Source organism: Hyperoodon ampullatus (assembly GCF_949752795.1).
Source record: "Hyperoodon ampullatus genome assembly, chromosome: 12".
Lineage (NCBI taxonomy): Eukaryota > Metazoa > Chordata > Mammalia > Artiodactyla > Ziphiidae > Hyperoodon > Hyperoodon ampullatus.
In genome coordinates, this window is record NC_136925.1 from 32315772 (window position 1) to 32332874 (window position 17103).

The 17103-nt window shown below is 42.3% G+C and overlaps 1 protein-coding gene across 1 annotated transcript in view; it reads right to left on the reverse strand.

The window, feature by feature from the left end:
- Positions 1-13907: 13907 nt before the first annotated feature.
- Positions 13908-17103, reverse strand: part of ASCC3 (activating signal cointegrator 1 complex subunit 3) — a gene marked incomplete at both ends in the record, with an annotated part of 318402 nt that continues 315206 nt past the window's right edge. The window contains 3 exons of the mRNA XM_079716820.1: positions 13908-14052; positions 14150-14325; positions 16769-16978. Coding sequence (XP_079572946.1) covers positions 13908-14052; positions 14150-14325; positions 16769-16978 — 531 coding nt within the window. The remainder of the gene's footprint in view (positions 14053-14149; positions 14326-16768; positions 16979-17103) is intronic.

The following is a 17103-nucleotide window of genomic DNA, read 5'->3' on the forward strand; positions in this document are numbered from 1 at the left end:
GAAGCAAAGCTATACAGAGAGAATCTTACACAGAAGATTACACATACACATTCACAAAAAGAGAGCAGGGGGAAAAATCAAAAATCTTGCTCTCCAAGTCCACCTCCTCAATTTGGGATAATTCGTTGTAAAAAAAGGAAAAGGGCGAGAAGTCTGAAATCTTGCTCTCTAAGTCCACCTCCTTAATTTGGGATAATTCGTTGTAAAAAGAGGAAAAGGGGGGAAAGTCTTAAATCTTGTCCTCAAAGTCCGCTTCCTCAATTTGGCATGATTCGCTCTCCATTCATGCACTCCACAGACGCAGGGCACATCAAATGGACCGTGGAGCTTTAATCCGCTGCCTCCGAGGCTGCACAGAGAGATTTCCCTGTCTCTGCTCTCACAACTCCCGGGTCTCAGCCTTGGACCTGGCCCCGCCTCTGCGCGTAGGTCGCCGGAGGGCGTCCGTTCTTCGCTCAGACAGGATGGGTTTAAAGGAGCCGCTGATTCGGGGGCTCTGGCTCACTCAGGCAGAGGGGAGGGAGGGGCGCGCAGTGTGGGGCGGGCCTGCGGCGGCAGAGGCCGGCGTGACGTTGCAGCAGCCCGTGGCGCTCCGTGTGCTTTCCCGGGAAAGCCGTCCCCGGGTCCCGGGACCCCGGCAGTGGCGGGGTGCACAGGCCCCCCGGAAGGCGGGGCGGACAGTGACCCGCGCTCGCACACAGGCGCGGCGGCGGCGGCGGCGGCGGCGGCGGCGGCGGCCCCAGCGTCTCACGCCCGTCTCCGAGGTCCGCGCCTTACCCGCGGCTCGCGCCTGTCTCCGGCGCTTCCCCAAGCAGCCCTCTTAATGCCCTCTCCTCGTGCACCAGGAAACAAAAGGGAAAAAAGTCTCTTGCCTCTTCGGCAGCTCCAGACCCTTTCCCCGGACTCCCTCCGGGCTAGCCGTGGTGCACTAACCCCTTCAGGCTCTCTTCCTGCCGCCAGCCCCAGTCCTCTCCCTGCGCTCCGACTGAAAGCCGATACCCGAGCCTCAGCTCCCAGCCCCGCCCGCCCCGGCGGCCGAGCAGACAAGCCTCTCGTGCTGGTGTGTGCCTGAGGGCACCGATCCTCTGTGCCAGAATCTCTCCGCTTTGCCCTCCACACCCCTGTTGCTGTGCTCTCCTCCGCTACTCCGCTACTCCGAAGCTTTCCCCCTCCGCCACCTGCAGTCTCCGCCCGCGAAGGGGCTTGTAGTGTGTGGAAACCTTTCCTCCTTCACGGCTCCCTCCCACTGGTGCAGGTCCCGTCCCTATCCTATTGTCTCTGTTTATTCTTTTTTCTTTTGCCCTACCCAGGTATGTGGGGAGTTTCTTGCCTTTTGGGGGGTCTGAGGTCTTCTGTCAGCGTTCAGTAGGTGTTCTGTAGGAGTTGTTCCACGTGTAGATGAATTTCTTATGTATCTGTGGGGAGGAAGGTGATCTCCGCGTCTTACTCTTCCGCCATCTTCCTCCGAAATCAGTCCGGGGAGGAAGGCGCCATCCGGGAGCGCGTAAGGGCTGCGCGGCGCAGGCGGCGGGCAGGGCCGAGCGGTGGCGGCGGCGCTGTCCTAGGAGAGGTACTGTAGTTTCTACATTTTTTATGTTTAGCTTATTGCATAATAAAGAGGAATGGGTAAAATACAAATAATTAAAAACTTTTCATTCTATTCTATGCAGACTCAGAGAGTGGGATTCAAAACCCTCCCAGGCATAGGTGTGGGAGATGAGGGAGAGGGAACCAGGCCTGACTTCTTGGTTACCAGGTTCACATTACTGGAGGTGTGGGTGTCACTAAGGGACCACCCTTCAGCCGACCGATAAGTTTTTAGTGTGATAGGTACAAAGTCTGGGGCTAAGTGCTGGGGTTGCTGACATACGCGCTTGGTCTGAGAAGACCTGACTCTGACCTAATTCAAGGATATGGATTCTGGCGGGGAAAGGAGTAGGGAAGGATGCATGAATGGAAATTAGTTGCTTCACTCTTCTTTTTTTTTTTTTTTTTTAATATCTAGAAACAACAGTTTGACAGGTTTCTGAAATATATTTTCAATGGAATAAACTGGCAAAGTGGTCTAGTAAGTTTTCCATGTGGAATGTTTACTTTTGCCTGTATAATTATTCTGACTACATAAGTGCATTGTCCTGAACTTTTTTTTTTTTTTTTTTTTTTTTTGCGGTACGCTAGCCTCTCACTGCTGTGGCCTCTCCGCTGCGGAGCACAGGCTCTGGACACGCAGGCTCAGCGGCCATGGCTCACGGGCCCAGCTGCTCTGCGGCATGTGGGATATTCCCGGACCGGGGCACGAACTTGTGTCCCCTGCATCGGCAGGTCAACCACTGCATCACCAGGGGAGCCCCTGTCCAGAACTTTTAATAAACATTTTGAATGTCATTTGGTTTTCTTATTCTTTTTTTTTTTTCAATTTATGTTTGGCTGTGTTGGGTCCTCGTTTCTGTGCGAGGGCTTTCTCTAGTTGCGGAAAGTGGGGGCCGCTCTTCATCGCGGTGCGTGGGCCTCTCACTATCGCGGCCTCTCTTGTTGCAGAGCACAGGCTCCAGACGCACAGGCTCAGTAGTTGTGGCTCATGGACCTAGTTGCTCCGCGGCACGTGGGATCTTCCCAGACCAGAGCTCGAACCCGTGTCCCCTGCATTGGCAGGCAGATTCTCAACCACTGCACCACCAGGGAAGCCACTCTTATTATTGTTCACATTCGATCCAAGACATCTGACTTAAAAAAAAATAACATCTTGTTTTGGGAGTTCCCTGGTGGCCTAGTGGTTAGGATTCTGGGCTTTCACTGCCATGGCCTGGGTTCAATCCTTGGTCAGGGAAATGAGCTCCCACAAGCCGCACAGCATGGCCAAAAAAACCCAATAATAATAACATCTTTTTTATTATTGTGAAATACACATAGAATTTACCATCTTAACCATTTTTTAAGTGTACAGTTCAGTGGTATTAAGTATATTCATATTGTTACGCAGTTGTTACCACCATCTATCTCCTAAATTTTATTTTGCAAAACTGAAACTATCTATTAATTCCCCATGCTCCCTTCCCCCAGCCCCTGGTAACCACCATTTTACTTTCTGTCTCTATGAATTTGACTATTCTGGGTACCTCATATAAGTGGAATCATATAGTATTTGTCTTTTTGTTACTGTCTTATTTAAGTTTGCATTATGTCTTCAAAGTTCATCCATGTTACAGCATATGTCAGAATTTCTTTCCTTTTGAAAGCTGCATAATATTCATACCACATTTTGCTTATCCGTTCATCTGTTGATGGACACTTGTTTTAGCCACTGTGAATAATGCTGCTATGAACATGGGTGTACAAATATTTCTTTAAGACCCTGTTTTCAGTTCTTTTGGATATATACCCAGAAATGAAATTGCTTGATCGTATGGTGTATGGTCAAGCCAGTCAAGATGGCTGTTCTCTTGCTCTCTGTACACCCCCTGCCTGACCAGGACCTGCTTTACCTACACCCTGCTCACATGACTGAACTTCCTATGTACTTGCCCCTGGCCCCAGCTAGTGATAGCTTATCAAAGGGGTGGTGAGGGGGGGTGTGCTCCCCTACTGGTTTCCTTGGTAACTACTGAGCCCACCTGACATCAATTCTCTTATAACTGGTAATCTCCCATTCCTCCCTGGGAGGGAGTGAAGACTGACACTGTGTCCTGTCTGCCGTCGGCTGCACACGGTGGGGTGTTGCTCCAGGACCTCGCTTCAGACATGTAAGCTCCCCCATCCATTAAACCACTGATGTCTCTGTTGCTGACTCCAGGCTCTTTCTTCAGTCTTGAAGCTGGGCAAGCATAGGGCTTGTAGCCCTGTGGGGGGCAGCCCAACATATGGTAATTCAATTTTTAGTTTTTTGAGGATCTGCCATACTCTTTTCCCACAGTGGTTGTATCATTTTTCATTTCCAGCAACAGTGCAAAAGGGTTCCAATTTCTCCACTTCCTCATCAACATTTGTTATTTTCTGGGTTTTTTTTTTTTTTTCATCTAATTGGTGTGAGGCGATATCTCATTGTGGTTTTGATTTGCATTTCTCTAGTGATTAGTGATGTTGAGCATCTTTTCATGTGATCATTGGCTACTTGCATATCTTTTTTTGAGACTTATCTATTTTTTTGGGGGGGGGCTTATCTATTCCCCACTGTATGGTCAGGCCACTCAAGAGGGCTGTTCTCTTGCTCTCTGCCCGACCAGTGCTTGCTTCACCTATATCTTATGCACATGACTGACCTTCCTATGTACTTGCTCCAGGCCCCAGCTGGTGATTGTTCCTATCAAAGGGGTGGTGAGGGGCGTGCCCCTCTACTGGTTTCCCTGGTAACTAATGAGCCCACCTGATGTCAATTCCCTGATAAGTGGTAGTCTCCCCTTCCGCCTGGGAGCAAAGACTGCAGCCAAGTCCTGTCTGCCGTCCAGAACCTTGCCTCAGACCTGTAAGCTGGCCCATCCATTAAACCACTGATGTTTCTGTTGCTGACTCCAGACTCTTTGGTCTTGAAGCTGGGCAAGTACAGGGCTTGTAAGCCTGTGGGGTGCAGCCCAACACCCAGTTTTGAATCAGGTTGGGTTTTTTGTTGTTTTTGAGTTTTATAAGTTCTCTATATATTGTGAATATTAATCCTTTATCAGGCATATAATTCGAAAATATTTTCTCTCCATATTCTGTGGGTTGCCTTTTTATTGCTAATACATAGTGTCTTTTGATGCACTACTTTTATGAAGCTCAATTTGTCTATTTTTTCTTTTGTTGCCTGTGCCCTTGGTGTCATACTCAAGAAATCATTGCCAAACCCAATGCAACACATTTGATTTTTTTTTTAAATATTTATTTATTTGGCTGTACCGGGTCTTCGTTGTGGTGTGTGGGATCTTTAGTTGTGTTATGCAGGCTCTTAGTTGCAGCATGCAGGATCTAGTTCCCTGACCAGGGATCAAACCCCGGCCCCTTGCATTGGAAACACGGAGTCTTAACCGCTGGACCAGCAGGGAGATCCCAAGACATTTGACTTTTAATTACCATTGTCACTTCTCTTTCCCTCACCGTTCACCAGGGTGGAACAGATCTCATTTTTCTGTCTACTGAACCTATAAAACACATATGTAATTACAGCTTGGGTGTACCTTACATTTCCCCTTTTTATTTTAACACCTCATCACTGTTACATTATCTTTATCTGATTTTATTAAAGCATTTTTGTTCTGAAGAATATTCCCAGTTATTTTATTACTGTAATTTGTATCACTTTTTAGCTGTTTTCCGGCATCTTAAAGGCATGTATTTCTGTTTTGATTGCTGATGCATGGATTTATTGGAATGCATATGCAGATTGCATCTCTGTGAACAGTTAGTTATTTTCAATATGTTGGAATTGTCCCTAGAAGATTTCCTAAATAAAAGCTGATTCCAATCAATTTACTTAAATTCATTCTGAATTACCTCAGACTCTGTCTTTAACACATTCAATATTTATGCAATGCATCCTCATGAGTGTTTCAAATATATTGTCTGGAGATAGGATTGAAGCATCCAAAAATGATTAACACAGTGGGCAAAGACAACGAAATGACAAAACTGAAATAGAAGATGCAGATGTACTATCATTTTCAGCATGAAAAGTAACAATCAGTTGAGAGTAAATCTTTCTGGGTTGGAGAGCTGCAACTAGCAGCAGGACCGATGTTTGTGAGTTGCAGCATTTTATAAGAAGGACAGAAGCCAGGATCATCACTGGTACATTATATGATCTGGGTACAGTTATGTTTCTATAATTGATTAGAATTGTCCATGGAGAATGTTCTTTACTGCAGTCCAAGGATTTCTTCAATGTTTCAGTTTCTCCAAAGGCCACTTGAAGGGTAATGTGTTTTTAGAGGAATGCATTTTCTAAAGTATCAGAAAATAAGACTGAGGTTTTATTGAGATGTCTGTATGATTCTCACTGCTTCTAATATACTATATTAGAAGCCAGCTGCATTTTTCTCCTCCTTATTTTTTGGCTAGAGTTAGGTTTCAGAAGTTGGACAAAATGGTATAAAAATAGTTACTTCTGAAAGAAAAATCAAATATTTGCTTTCAAAAGGAAAGGGTTTAGGTTTTTACTGAATATACTTAAATTGATTTTCGTGCTTATACAAGCATGGGAGCAAACGCAACTCCGAGGGAAATTGGACAGAGTGGGTATTGCTTGCAATATTAAGGAAAGTACATAAATGCTCTTAAGGAAATTTTAGAACTTCCTTGAAAATACCATATCACTCTGGGTGCAATATGTCTTACAACCCAAACTCTTGGTCAAAGTGTGAGGTGCCCACAGCTCTTGCTCTCAAAAGCTGTTCTGCTTCCAGAATCGTCCTTGTTTCTGCTAATCTGGACAACAGAAATGACCCTGGCAAGGTTGTGAAGTGGTGAAGTTTGTCCTCAGAAGCTAGAAGGGGCAGAAATGAGGCGGTCAGACTTCTCCTCCACTGCCTGAGGCTGCTGTCTCCCCTTCACTATCTGTCAAAACACGTTCCCAGGAAGCATTCTCAGCAAAGTTCCACTGAAGTAACACCCATTCCCCTATGTGTGCTGAGCTACAACTGAAAGTGTGCATGCATTTGCATTTGGAGAGGTGGAAATACTGTAGCACAAAGGAATGGAACACAAGCACATCCCTCTCTGGTCATAAAGATTTTATTGTTTCTGGTGGGAGTAACAATGATGAGGTGGGCTCTTAGCCTATTGTTCATTGACATATAAAATCAATCCTGCAGACGAGGTGATTTATAATTTATCACCTTAGACTTTCATTTACATCTCAGTTCCTCTTTATAGTGCCTTATTATTTTCTAAGCATTTTCACGTAAATGATTAGTTCAACAAAATTGGTAAAACACTTGCTGTGCCACAGCAATGAAGATGGCTGCCTTTCTTATGATGGAGCCAAGTACTCTGAGAGGAAGCACGGGCGGGTATTACCACTGTTCTGTAGGTGAGGAAATGGGAACAGAAGAGAGCTGACCAGATATATTGTCCTAAAATCTTCCAATATGGGGTTGGGTCACCAAAGACAATACAGGGGTAAGAGGTAATGAAAGGAAAATAACAACAAAAACCCCCAAACCCAAACTGCTTCTCTTGATACAGCAAATGCAGTTTTCTTTCTAACCCATATCTATTCCTTCCAGATCTCTGGTAAAACTGTGTTGTGATAGGAAGTAGAGCATATTTTCTGATGATACCCAGCTAAATAACATAGGTAAAGATGCACATTCCTGGTATATTGCCCACAATTAGGCCATTTCTGTATTGTAATTAGACAAGCTTATTTGAAAGCTCAGTTGAAGATATTGGCATTCTTTTTCAGAATGACTATCAGACATTTTCATGTGGCTTCAATTTCAGATACTTAAAGAAGTATGCAGTGACCTGTCTCTAGTGTGGGGTTGGGTGGAGAGACAGCTATGATGTTGAGGCAGATAATGTTTGGTTAATGCAGATCTCCGTTGGTAGACTGGCTATGCAGTATTTCATAAACACGCTGTGAAGTTTTGTTGCTGTTGTTCCAATTCAAACTTTCCCTTCTGTAATTTAAGTCGATTTTATGGTTTGCTGGTCCACTTTGGTTAGAACTGAGACATCCAAATGAATTTTTACCCTGTAGATGGTTACTTTTAGAGAATATGCACCAATTCTGATGTATTGCCATGAAAAACTTTTGCAGAATCTCCCTTTTCTAATTGTCTTTGGTGTTTCACTTTTATGGCAGTCAGCATTACACAGTGTTACTAGCCATCTCACTTGCAGGAATTATTTGGTTATTTCAGAAGCTCCATTCTTCTCTGAAATGTTGGCACCTTCAAGGCTATTTGGGAAAATGGGCCATTGGCTGTAGGGAGTTCCTGAACTGGCGAGAGCAATCCATACCCTGCAAGGTGTAGTATTTTGATATCAAGAGCCAGCTGTACTTGGATGGAAGTTCAGAAATAAAATTCATCTTAGATCAGCCCTGTGATCTTCAAATCATTAAAAACTGCTTCCAATATAACTGGAATCAAAGGGTACAATCATTCAAGATGATTATACTTGCTTTCAGTGGATGGGCATGACATCTATGGGATTTATTTAACAAGTGCAAATAAAATCAAGAACAGACAAATAATAAACTTAATAAGTAAGGAAACATGGGTTTGGGGATTCAAAGAACTTTTAATTAGAAGGAGGTGCTCTAATTCTTCTTAACCAAACGTGGATTGATTTACAGTCCATTATGTTCTCCAGGGAGTCTCCATAAGGAACTGCTTAATATTAGAGACACAGTATTACCCGTGAAAATTCAATCAAGTGCATTTAAAAAATATTCTCTGAATTGCAGGCCAGTTGAAGAGTAACAATAAAAATTTAAGCATCTATTCAGATGTGGCTGTCAGAGCCCAAAGCTTGACCTTGGGTGGGACTAGACTCAACATCTGACTAGCACCCCAAGATCTTTCTCAAATTGGCATGCAAAAGACTTGGGAAACAACTCATGCAGCTCAATATCAAAAAAACAAACAACCCAATCCAAAAACGGGCAGAAGACCTAAATAGACATTTCTCCAAAGAAGATATACAGATTGCCAACAAACACATGAAAGAATGCTCAACATCATTAATCATTAGAGAAATGCAAATCAAAACTACAATGAGATATCATCTCAAACTGGTCAGAATGGCCATCATCAAAATATCTACAAACAATAAATGCTGGAGAGGGTGTGGAGAAAAGGGAACCCTCTTGCACTGTTGGTGGGAATGTAAGTTGATACAGCCGCTATGGAGAACAGTATGGAGGTTCCTTAAAAAACTAAAAATAGAACTACCATACAACCCAACAATCCCACTACTGGGAATATACCCTGAGAAAACCAGAATTCAAAAAGAGCCATGTACCAAAATGTTCATTGCAGCTCTATTTACAATAGCCAGGACATGGAAGCAACCTAAGTGTCCATCAACAGATGAATGGATAAAGAAGATGTGGCACATATATACAATGGAATATTACTCAGCCATAAAAAGGAAGGAAACTGAGTTATTTGTAGTGAGGTAGATGGACCTAGAGACTCTCATACAGAGTGAAGTAAGTCAGAAAGAGAAAAACAAATACTGTATGTTAACACATATATATGGAATCTAAAAAAAAAAAAAAGAAAATGGTCAGAACAACCTAGGGGCAAGATGGGAATAAAGATGCAGACCTACTAGAGAATGGACTTGAGGACACAGGGAGGGCGAAGGGTAAGCTGTGACAAAGTGAGAGAGTGGCATGGACATATATACACTACCAAATGTAAAATAGATAGCTAGTTGGAAGCAGCCACATAGCACAGGGCGACCAGCTCGGTGCTTTGTGACCACCTAGAGGGGTGGGATAGGGAGGGTGGGAGGGAGGGAGATGCAAGAGGGAAGAGATATGGGGATATATGTATATGTATAACTGATTCACTTTGTTATAAAGCAGAAACTGACACACCATTGTAAAGCAATTATACTCTAATAAAGATGTTAAAAAAAGGGGGGGAAGAGGTTCAGGAAGAGGGGGTGAGTGGGGGAGACATTCTGCAATGTATAAAGATAATAAGTGTTGATGCTTTACTTTTTACCAAAATATATATATTCCACCAAAAAAAAAAAAAAAAAAAAAAAAACTTGGGAAGAAGCTGCAAAGAAGAATCTTTGAAATCTCATTTAAAGTCCTCAAATTTGAAGAACTTTATTTTTCAGAAATAGGATGGAATGCTCCATAAGGAAAAGTGAAAGAAATGAGCTTGAAACTGTGGAAATAACTCTTTCCAGAAGTCTCTGTAGCCATCCTCCATTACCAAAACAACAGGCTTTCAGGACAACCTGGAATCAGCTACCATTCTGAGCATTTTTGAGGATCTTAAAGTAATATAATTAGAACTCATTAAATTCAAAAATTTTATCTTCTTGTGTCTCTTAGATTTAGAAATTAGATTTCTGAAAGCAGGGAAAGAAAGCTAATCTAGAGGCTCAATATATAACTTTGAAGCCAAGTTCTATTTTGGTAATACTCAGTTGAAAGATTTAAAACTTAATTCAGGTTTTTCTTTGTAAGAAGCTAGTGCATGAAATAATGTTTGCCTACTCATTTGGAATTATTGCTGAAAGAGAGAAGTTATCAGTTCATATTCTTTAAATGTATGGAGTTCCTGTTTGGGGATCCTTTCACTGTGAATAGTTAGCAGCAGTGATGGAGGAAAGAAAGGGGTCTGGTGAGAGAAGGGAGAGCTAAAACTTCAGGCTAAAAAGGTTTTATGATAATTTGATGTTTTAAAATACCTGTAATACCCAAGATCCACTGCTATATAAAAATATTCCATAGTCATCGTCATCATAAAGCTACCAATTAGCTTAAGTATACCTCTCCTCTGTTGACAGGTGACATGAGGACCAGGCAAGTACTTGCTCTTGGTGAGTCTGAGAGTAGATGCCACCTCCAGGAGAAGAGGTGTCAACTGAAGTAGGTGTGTGGTATTTTAGAATCCATGGGTGTCTCTGTGTTCAAACAGTCATTCCGCAAGGATTTATCAAGCAGCTACCATGTGCCAGGCTATGTTGTAGGTCTTGGTTATGTAGTCCTGAACACAAGTGATAAAAAATCCTTCCTGAAGCTTAATCAAGAAGCTTAGTTAGGAGAGACTAATAATAAACAAGTATATATATATATTTTCTGGCTGCGCTTTGAGGCTTACGGGATCTCAGTTCCCTGACCAGGGATCAAACCCGGGCCATGGCAGTGAAAATGCCGAGTCCTAACTATTGGACTGCTAGGGAATTCCCATAAATGAATATTTTTATAGTGCTGATAAGAACAATGGAGAAAATACAGGAAAGGGGGATGGGGGGATAGGTGAGCTTGGGTGGGTTGACATTTAAACTAAGATGGCTAGACCTGTGGGCGTCTGGAGAAAGAGCCAGGCTGATGGAGCAGCATCCTTGGAGCAGCCAAAGACCATGGGATGTTTACCAAGCAGCATGGTGACCACTGTGGCTGGCAGGGAGGCGGGAGTTAAGGATGACTCCAAGGCCTTTCCTCTGAGCAACTGGAGGAAACTGTGAAGTGTGTGTTTGGGAAGTATGTGGTTTTCTAAGGCTACTGGATTACTTCACTAGAAGGGAATGTCAAAATCCAAGGGAGAGACTCAGTCTTGTTGGTATTTAGTACCTGTTCCCCACCACAGGCATGGTTTCACACCCTCCCATCTCCACTGGTCCTCTGTTCTAATCTCATAATTCCTTCTCATCTTCTCTGGTGCCTTCCCAAGGAATTCCACTGCATTCGCTTAAGATTTGCAGTTCTTACCCTGTAATTCAAGGTAAGAATTTACATACCTTTCCATCCTTCTTGTCTGTTTGTTCAGTCCCTTTCATGTTTCTGAAAATGCAGACCAACTGAAAATGCAGGTTATCTCAGAGCCTTTGTTAATGCTGTTCTACCTGGAAGGCTCTTCTTTCATCTCTGACCATCTTCAAAACTCAGCCTAAATGTCCCTTCATGATTTCTCCAAATATTTCATTGCTGCAATGACTTCCTTTTATTATAGTTATCTACATGTTCTTTTCGTCCCCAGGCCACCTTGTCTAAGCGGAAGGACATGTTTCTGATTCATGTGGATATCAGAGTACTCCACATCATACCTAGAATGAATATCTGACTGGCACTTCCATTATTTGGAGTTGATAAAATCCAGGGGACTATGAAATGGAATATGGAATTAAAAATGAAATATGGAATTGATCTGATTGTGTTGGCACATGCCCTATATTACAGTGCACACTTAACACTAAAATTTTAGTCAGGTAATGAGTGAGGATAACATTGTAGACAAACAGCATTGGTTACTCATCGGAATAAGATGAACTTTTCCATCCAAGCACACCTTGCCTTACTAGTGTCTTCTGCAGCTTATTGTGAACTAATCACTTTCAATTTTTTTTTTTTTTTTTTTTTTTTTTTTTTTTTTTGTGGTACATGGGCCTCTCACTGTTGTGGCCTCTCCCGTTGCGGAGCACAGGCTCCGGATGCACAGGCTCAGCAGCCATGGCTCACGGGCCCAACCGCTCCACGGCATGTGGGATCTTCCCGGACAGGGGCATGAACCTGTGTCCCCTGCATCAGCAGGCGGACTCTCAACCACTGCACCACCAGGGAAGCCCCACTTTCAATTTTAAAATTAATTTTAATAAGTCATGCTTTTTCTGTCAACGGATATAACAGAAATTCTTTCTTTTTGCTCCTATGTCCTCTGCTGCATGTCCAGTGAAGTAGATCTCTCCCATCCCCCCAAAGTTGCCTGCTTTCTTTAAAAAAAAAAAAAAAAGAACGATGCTGATAAACATGAAGACAATGAATTGTTTCTCTTCAGGTTCCTGTATGGACTGGTAATTGTCTATATATCATCTTCATTTTCTTTTAATTTCACTCAAACAGTGCTTAGGTATGAATTGCAACTAGGAAATAAACTGCCAGAGGAAAGGCAGAAAGACCTCTTTATATGAAGTAAACTTCTGAGACTACAGCCCTTTGGACACCTCATGCCCACTGCACTTGGTGAGTTCACATTAGTTATTTAGATTTAATTTTGGGAAGTGAACGCCTGGTTCTCCCCATCCTACTTTTATTCCTCCTTCTCCCACCTTTTTCTTTGGTATGGAAAAGGAGGTACACATAAGCAATATGTTCCAGTTCCAGAAAAAGTTTTAAATTCCAGTACTTGCGGTGGTTACATTGGAAAGTATTTTGAAATAATTGATCACAGGACCAGGAATAACTGAAATTTCTTTGCAAAGAACAGAATTTCATTTCACTAGAAAATGTATGTTATATGGATATGGAATCCAACAACGTTTTAGTTGGAAAAAAAGTATTTTTCAAGATGGAAATTGTTCGGACATAGGGAAATTTCCTGTAATAGGAAAATTTCCTGTATCACAGGTGAAAACATACCTGCAGGGGCTGAAAATTTTCTAGGTTTGCCTCAGGCCCGCCCTGATGAGCACAGAGACAAAGACTTGTACTACGTGGCCTGTATGAATTAGACTATACTTCTCTCCTTGTGTAAATAAGTATTAAGAGAATGGAAGTGAAGTCTGGACAGAGAAGGAAAAGAAAAAAAGAACAGAAGAGTAAGAGGGGCTATAATGGAAAGGAGGCAGAGGGAATAAGTGAGTCAGGCTGTGTTGAAGTGGCACTCTAAATATTTTATTTCTACCAGTTACAGTATCTACATTTTCTAAGATCAGTATATTCTGTTTTCTTTTAAATCATCATTGGGCTCTGTAATGTAATTTTACATCATATATTATTAACATTTGTGACAATAAGAAATTCTTGAAATTACTTCCATATGTGATCAAAGTATAAATTTTGTGAACAAAACACAGTGTGTCACTGTACAGATTTATCTTATATATTTTATGCTGCAGGGTTAGAAATCTGTTATAACAAATCTTAACACTGTCATGCCCCTGTGCAGTTAGTTTTCCTTAAAAAAAGAGAAACCGATGTTCTTGTAAACAGTACACTGTGAAATGTAAGATTTGATAATTCCTAGGTATCATCTCAATATACACAAATTGAAAGATTCTCCTATGGGCGTAGTCATTTTACACATCAAGAGACCCTTGAAGACAACGTTATAAAAGGCAACATTTGTTAAAAGGCCCCCGCAGCTGACTCTGCATTGCTCGAGTCAGAGCTGCAGCCACCGCCAATTTCTGCAGTGCCTTGAGTTTGGAAGTTGATTCCTCCAAGGCAAACGTCAAGTAATTTGACTTTGTCCAGATGACTGAACAGTCAGGCTTCTCAACAGTTCTTTCAAATGGATTCGGTCGGGTTACTTCACTTTGAGGTCAGTGAGGGCATCGGAGATCTCGTCAGCCTGTGCGGAAACACTGGCTGGTATGATGTGGAGGTGGATGTCGTACTGCTGGTCCAGGCCAAGGTAGCAGTCGCTCATGAAATACAGTGTGTAGATATACCTAGAATATAAAAAAGGAACGAAAAGGTAAGACCACCGTTCTCATCACTGTTGCGGTTAATTCTTTTGGGACTCTGGTGGGGTAAGAATCTGCTTACCTTCCAGGTACTTCAGGAGTATAAAAAGAGATGGAGGCAACATGATGATTTCGGACATATCCCACTCTTTTCAAAGCAATAAGTTCTCTCTTATCCACTTCTCCTAATATCAAAAACCATCCTTCATCTTTTGATTTGGGAAATCGAGGGGTGACTGCATGGCTGTCTTGCTTTCCCTGTAAACCAGGAAAAAAAAAGGAAAGATAAAGCATTACTAATGGCTAGATTTTCTATACCACTTGGCTGTGCTTAAAAGGCCACACTGTCTTTCTTGGAGGCCATAAATCTAAGTATCTGGGATGTGTTTAATTTTCAGGTTTGGTGTGTTTGATATGCTATCATCTACCTTTTTCTCAAGATTCTCGAAGCACACTCTAGCCACACTACTTTGTGGCTCCATGAGAACAGAAAGCCCTCGAATCTTTCTCACACCATTCTTTTTTTTTTTTTTTTTTTTGCAGTATGTGGGCCTCTCACTGTTGTGGTCTCTCCCGTTGCGGAGCACAGGCTCCAGACGCGCAGGCACAACGGCCATGGCTCACGGGCCCAGCCGCTCCGCGGCATGTGGGATCTTCCCAGACCGGGGCACGAACCCGTGTCCCTTGCATCGGCAGGCGGACTCTCAACCACTGCGCCACCAGGGAAGCCCTCTCACACCATTCTTAAAAATGAAATTAATTCCCCACTTGCAGATGAACAAACTGAGATACAAACATATCAACCAAGTCTTCCAAAGTCTTATTTGCAAGAAATTGATACTGGGGGAAAAAAGTCAATCCAGGCTAGACTCTGGATCTTAAGATAATAAGCACTCTGTCACATAAACATCTTCCCCCATACCCCAAGAATAAAGCTCACACGAAAAAGCACATATTCTAATATGGTGATATTAAAAAGTCCTTTCTCTGAGGAATGGGAAATTGTAAGCCAAGCAATTTATAAAATATATTAATCACCACCATCCAAGATTAACTATCACCATAATGATGACACTTGAAGTCTTTATTTTAGATTGATTTTTACAAAACCCAAGATTATTCTAGAGATTCCTTAAGACAACGATTTATGGTGTAAAATGTACTAATAATGACATGCTCTCAATCAGACTTCACTCAATATTCTAGAGAGAGTTGTTTCATTCAAGGCATTTTAAAAAGAGAGGTCAGAGAGCAATGTATTTTTACAGCACTTAGAAACAAAATTTTAGAGTTTTTCTAGCACAGTTAAATCTAATGTTTAAGTACTAATACTATAGTAAAAAAAATCTTATAATACAATATTGTCAGAAATGTTCGCAAAGGTCTCAAAATAAAGTTCTCTCTAATTAGCGCTCTCAACGTACCTTAGATACACCTCAGTACACTGTTTATCCAGGCACTATGATAAGCTGCCTGAGCATCTCTTTGTTGAGACTGTGAGCCCCCTGAGGCTGGGGTACATTGTTTAGCTATTTGTGACAGGCCTCGCTTCTGTCAGCGTGTCTGCACATGGTAGGTGCAAAGAGAACAGGGACTGGAATCAGAGAACTCTGTGCTCCCAGCCTGCTCTCATATTTTCTGACTCTAGGACCTTGGCAAATTCCTATACTCCCCAAGTTCCATTATTCTGTAAAATGGGGAATTTTACCCCTCACATGGCAGCTATAAAAAAAAAATCTTCGTTTTTTTTCCTCATGATTTTATCGGTATGATTACTACTGCCTTTTCTTTTGTAAGTTGGGATATACTGTCATCTAAAAATGCTCCTATTAAAGCCTCTGAAGTGCCAGAGGCCAATCAGTTCACACTTACACTGATTTTTAGAATTAGAAATCAAATGAGATGGGACTTAAAGGCACAGTATTGAAAAGACACTGTACCAACAGAAAGTTACTGACCATTTCGTGTGTGAAAACAGAGGGGACAGTATTAATGAACTACAACCTCACTCCTGAGGGCTAGTTCTAGATATGGGAAAGCCCCTGACTCCACTGAGCTAACGAAAAGGCAAATTCTTATTTCGATTATTATGGGCTAAAAACCAATCTGCCCACATGCTGCGTACTAATATTCTTAGAGGGCCCAATAATTACTTTTGGTGTCACAGGCAACAGAAAAGAGCACAGTAATTTAAAATAAAAATACTGTAAATTTTTGGCCTGTACGAATGTTGACAAAGCTCCCTCATATGCATTCTAATGAAGGAAGCAGGCAGATGTGGCAAGTGAGCCACAGAAAAGTTTAGCCAGCATCTTCATCTTCTTCATTTGGGGTGCTGGGTAGAAGTCTAGATTTTGAGATCCCTTCAGAGTGCTGAGTTTCTGGTGCAGGCGGCCTGGTGTAGGGCCAAAGAATCTGCACTCTTAAAGGTACTCCAGAAAATTCTGTGGAGCCTGTAGACCATACTTTGAGACCAGGACTCTAGGCCTTATATTACTATGTCACGTGGGTATCCTGAGGTTGAAAATGGCACATGAGGAGAACTGACAAACTGCAGAAGACTGACTCTTGCTGCTTAAGGCCAGTTGAGGAAGCGGGATTGGCGAAGGGCACGGACGCATTAGTAATATAAAAGACATGTGTGCTGGTGCGTGCTGGGATCTGGTGTGAAGCATTTGAGAATGGAAACCAAACACTATACCTTGTGGAACCCAAGGCTGACTCTCTGCAAGCTGACTTGAAGCACATACTCTTGATCAGCATGCAATCTGACCCATCTGTTGTCATTGCGTTTGTCTGAAGTCACGGTTGTGATAGAGAGCTCATCGTGTCCTTCCGCTGAGTCATCCCACCAGCCTTTAACACTTAAGCCAACATCTATCACAGGCAAATGAGATAAGAAACTCCACGCCTGAATAAAAAAAGAAAGAAAAGATAAGGAGTGGTTAATGTAAAATGTAGTGAGCAACTAAGAAATAGTGAGCTTTAAAAAAATCAACCTGTTTTGAGATTAATTCTGGATTCAATGCAGTTGTA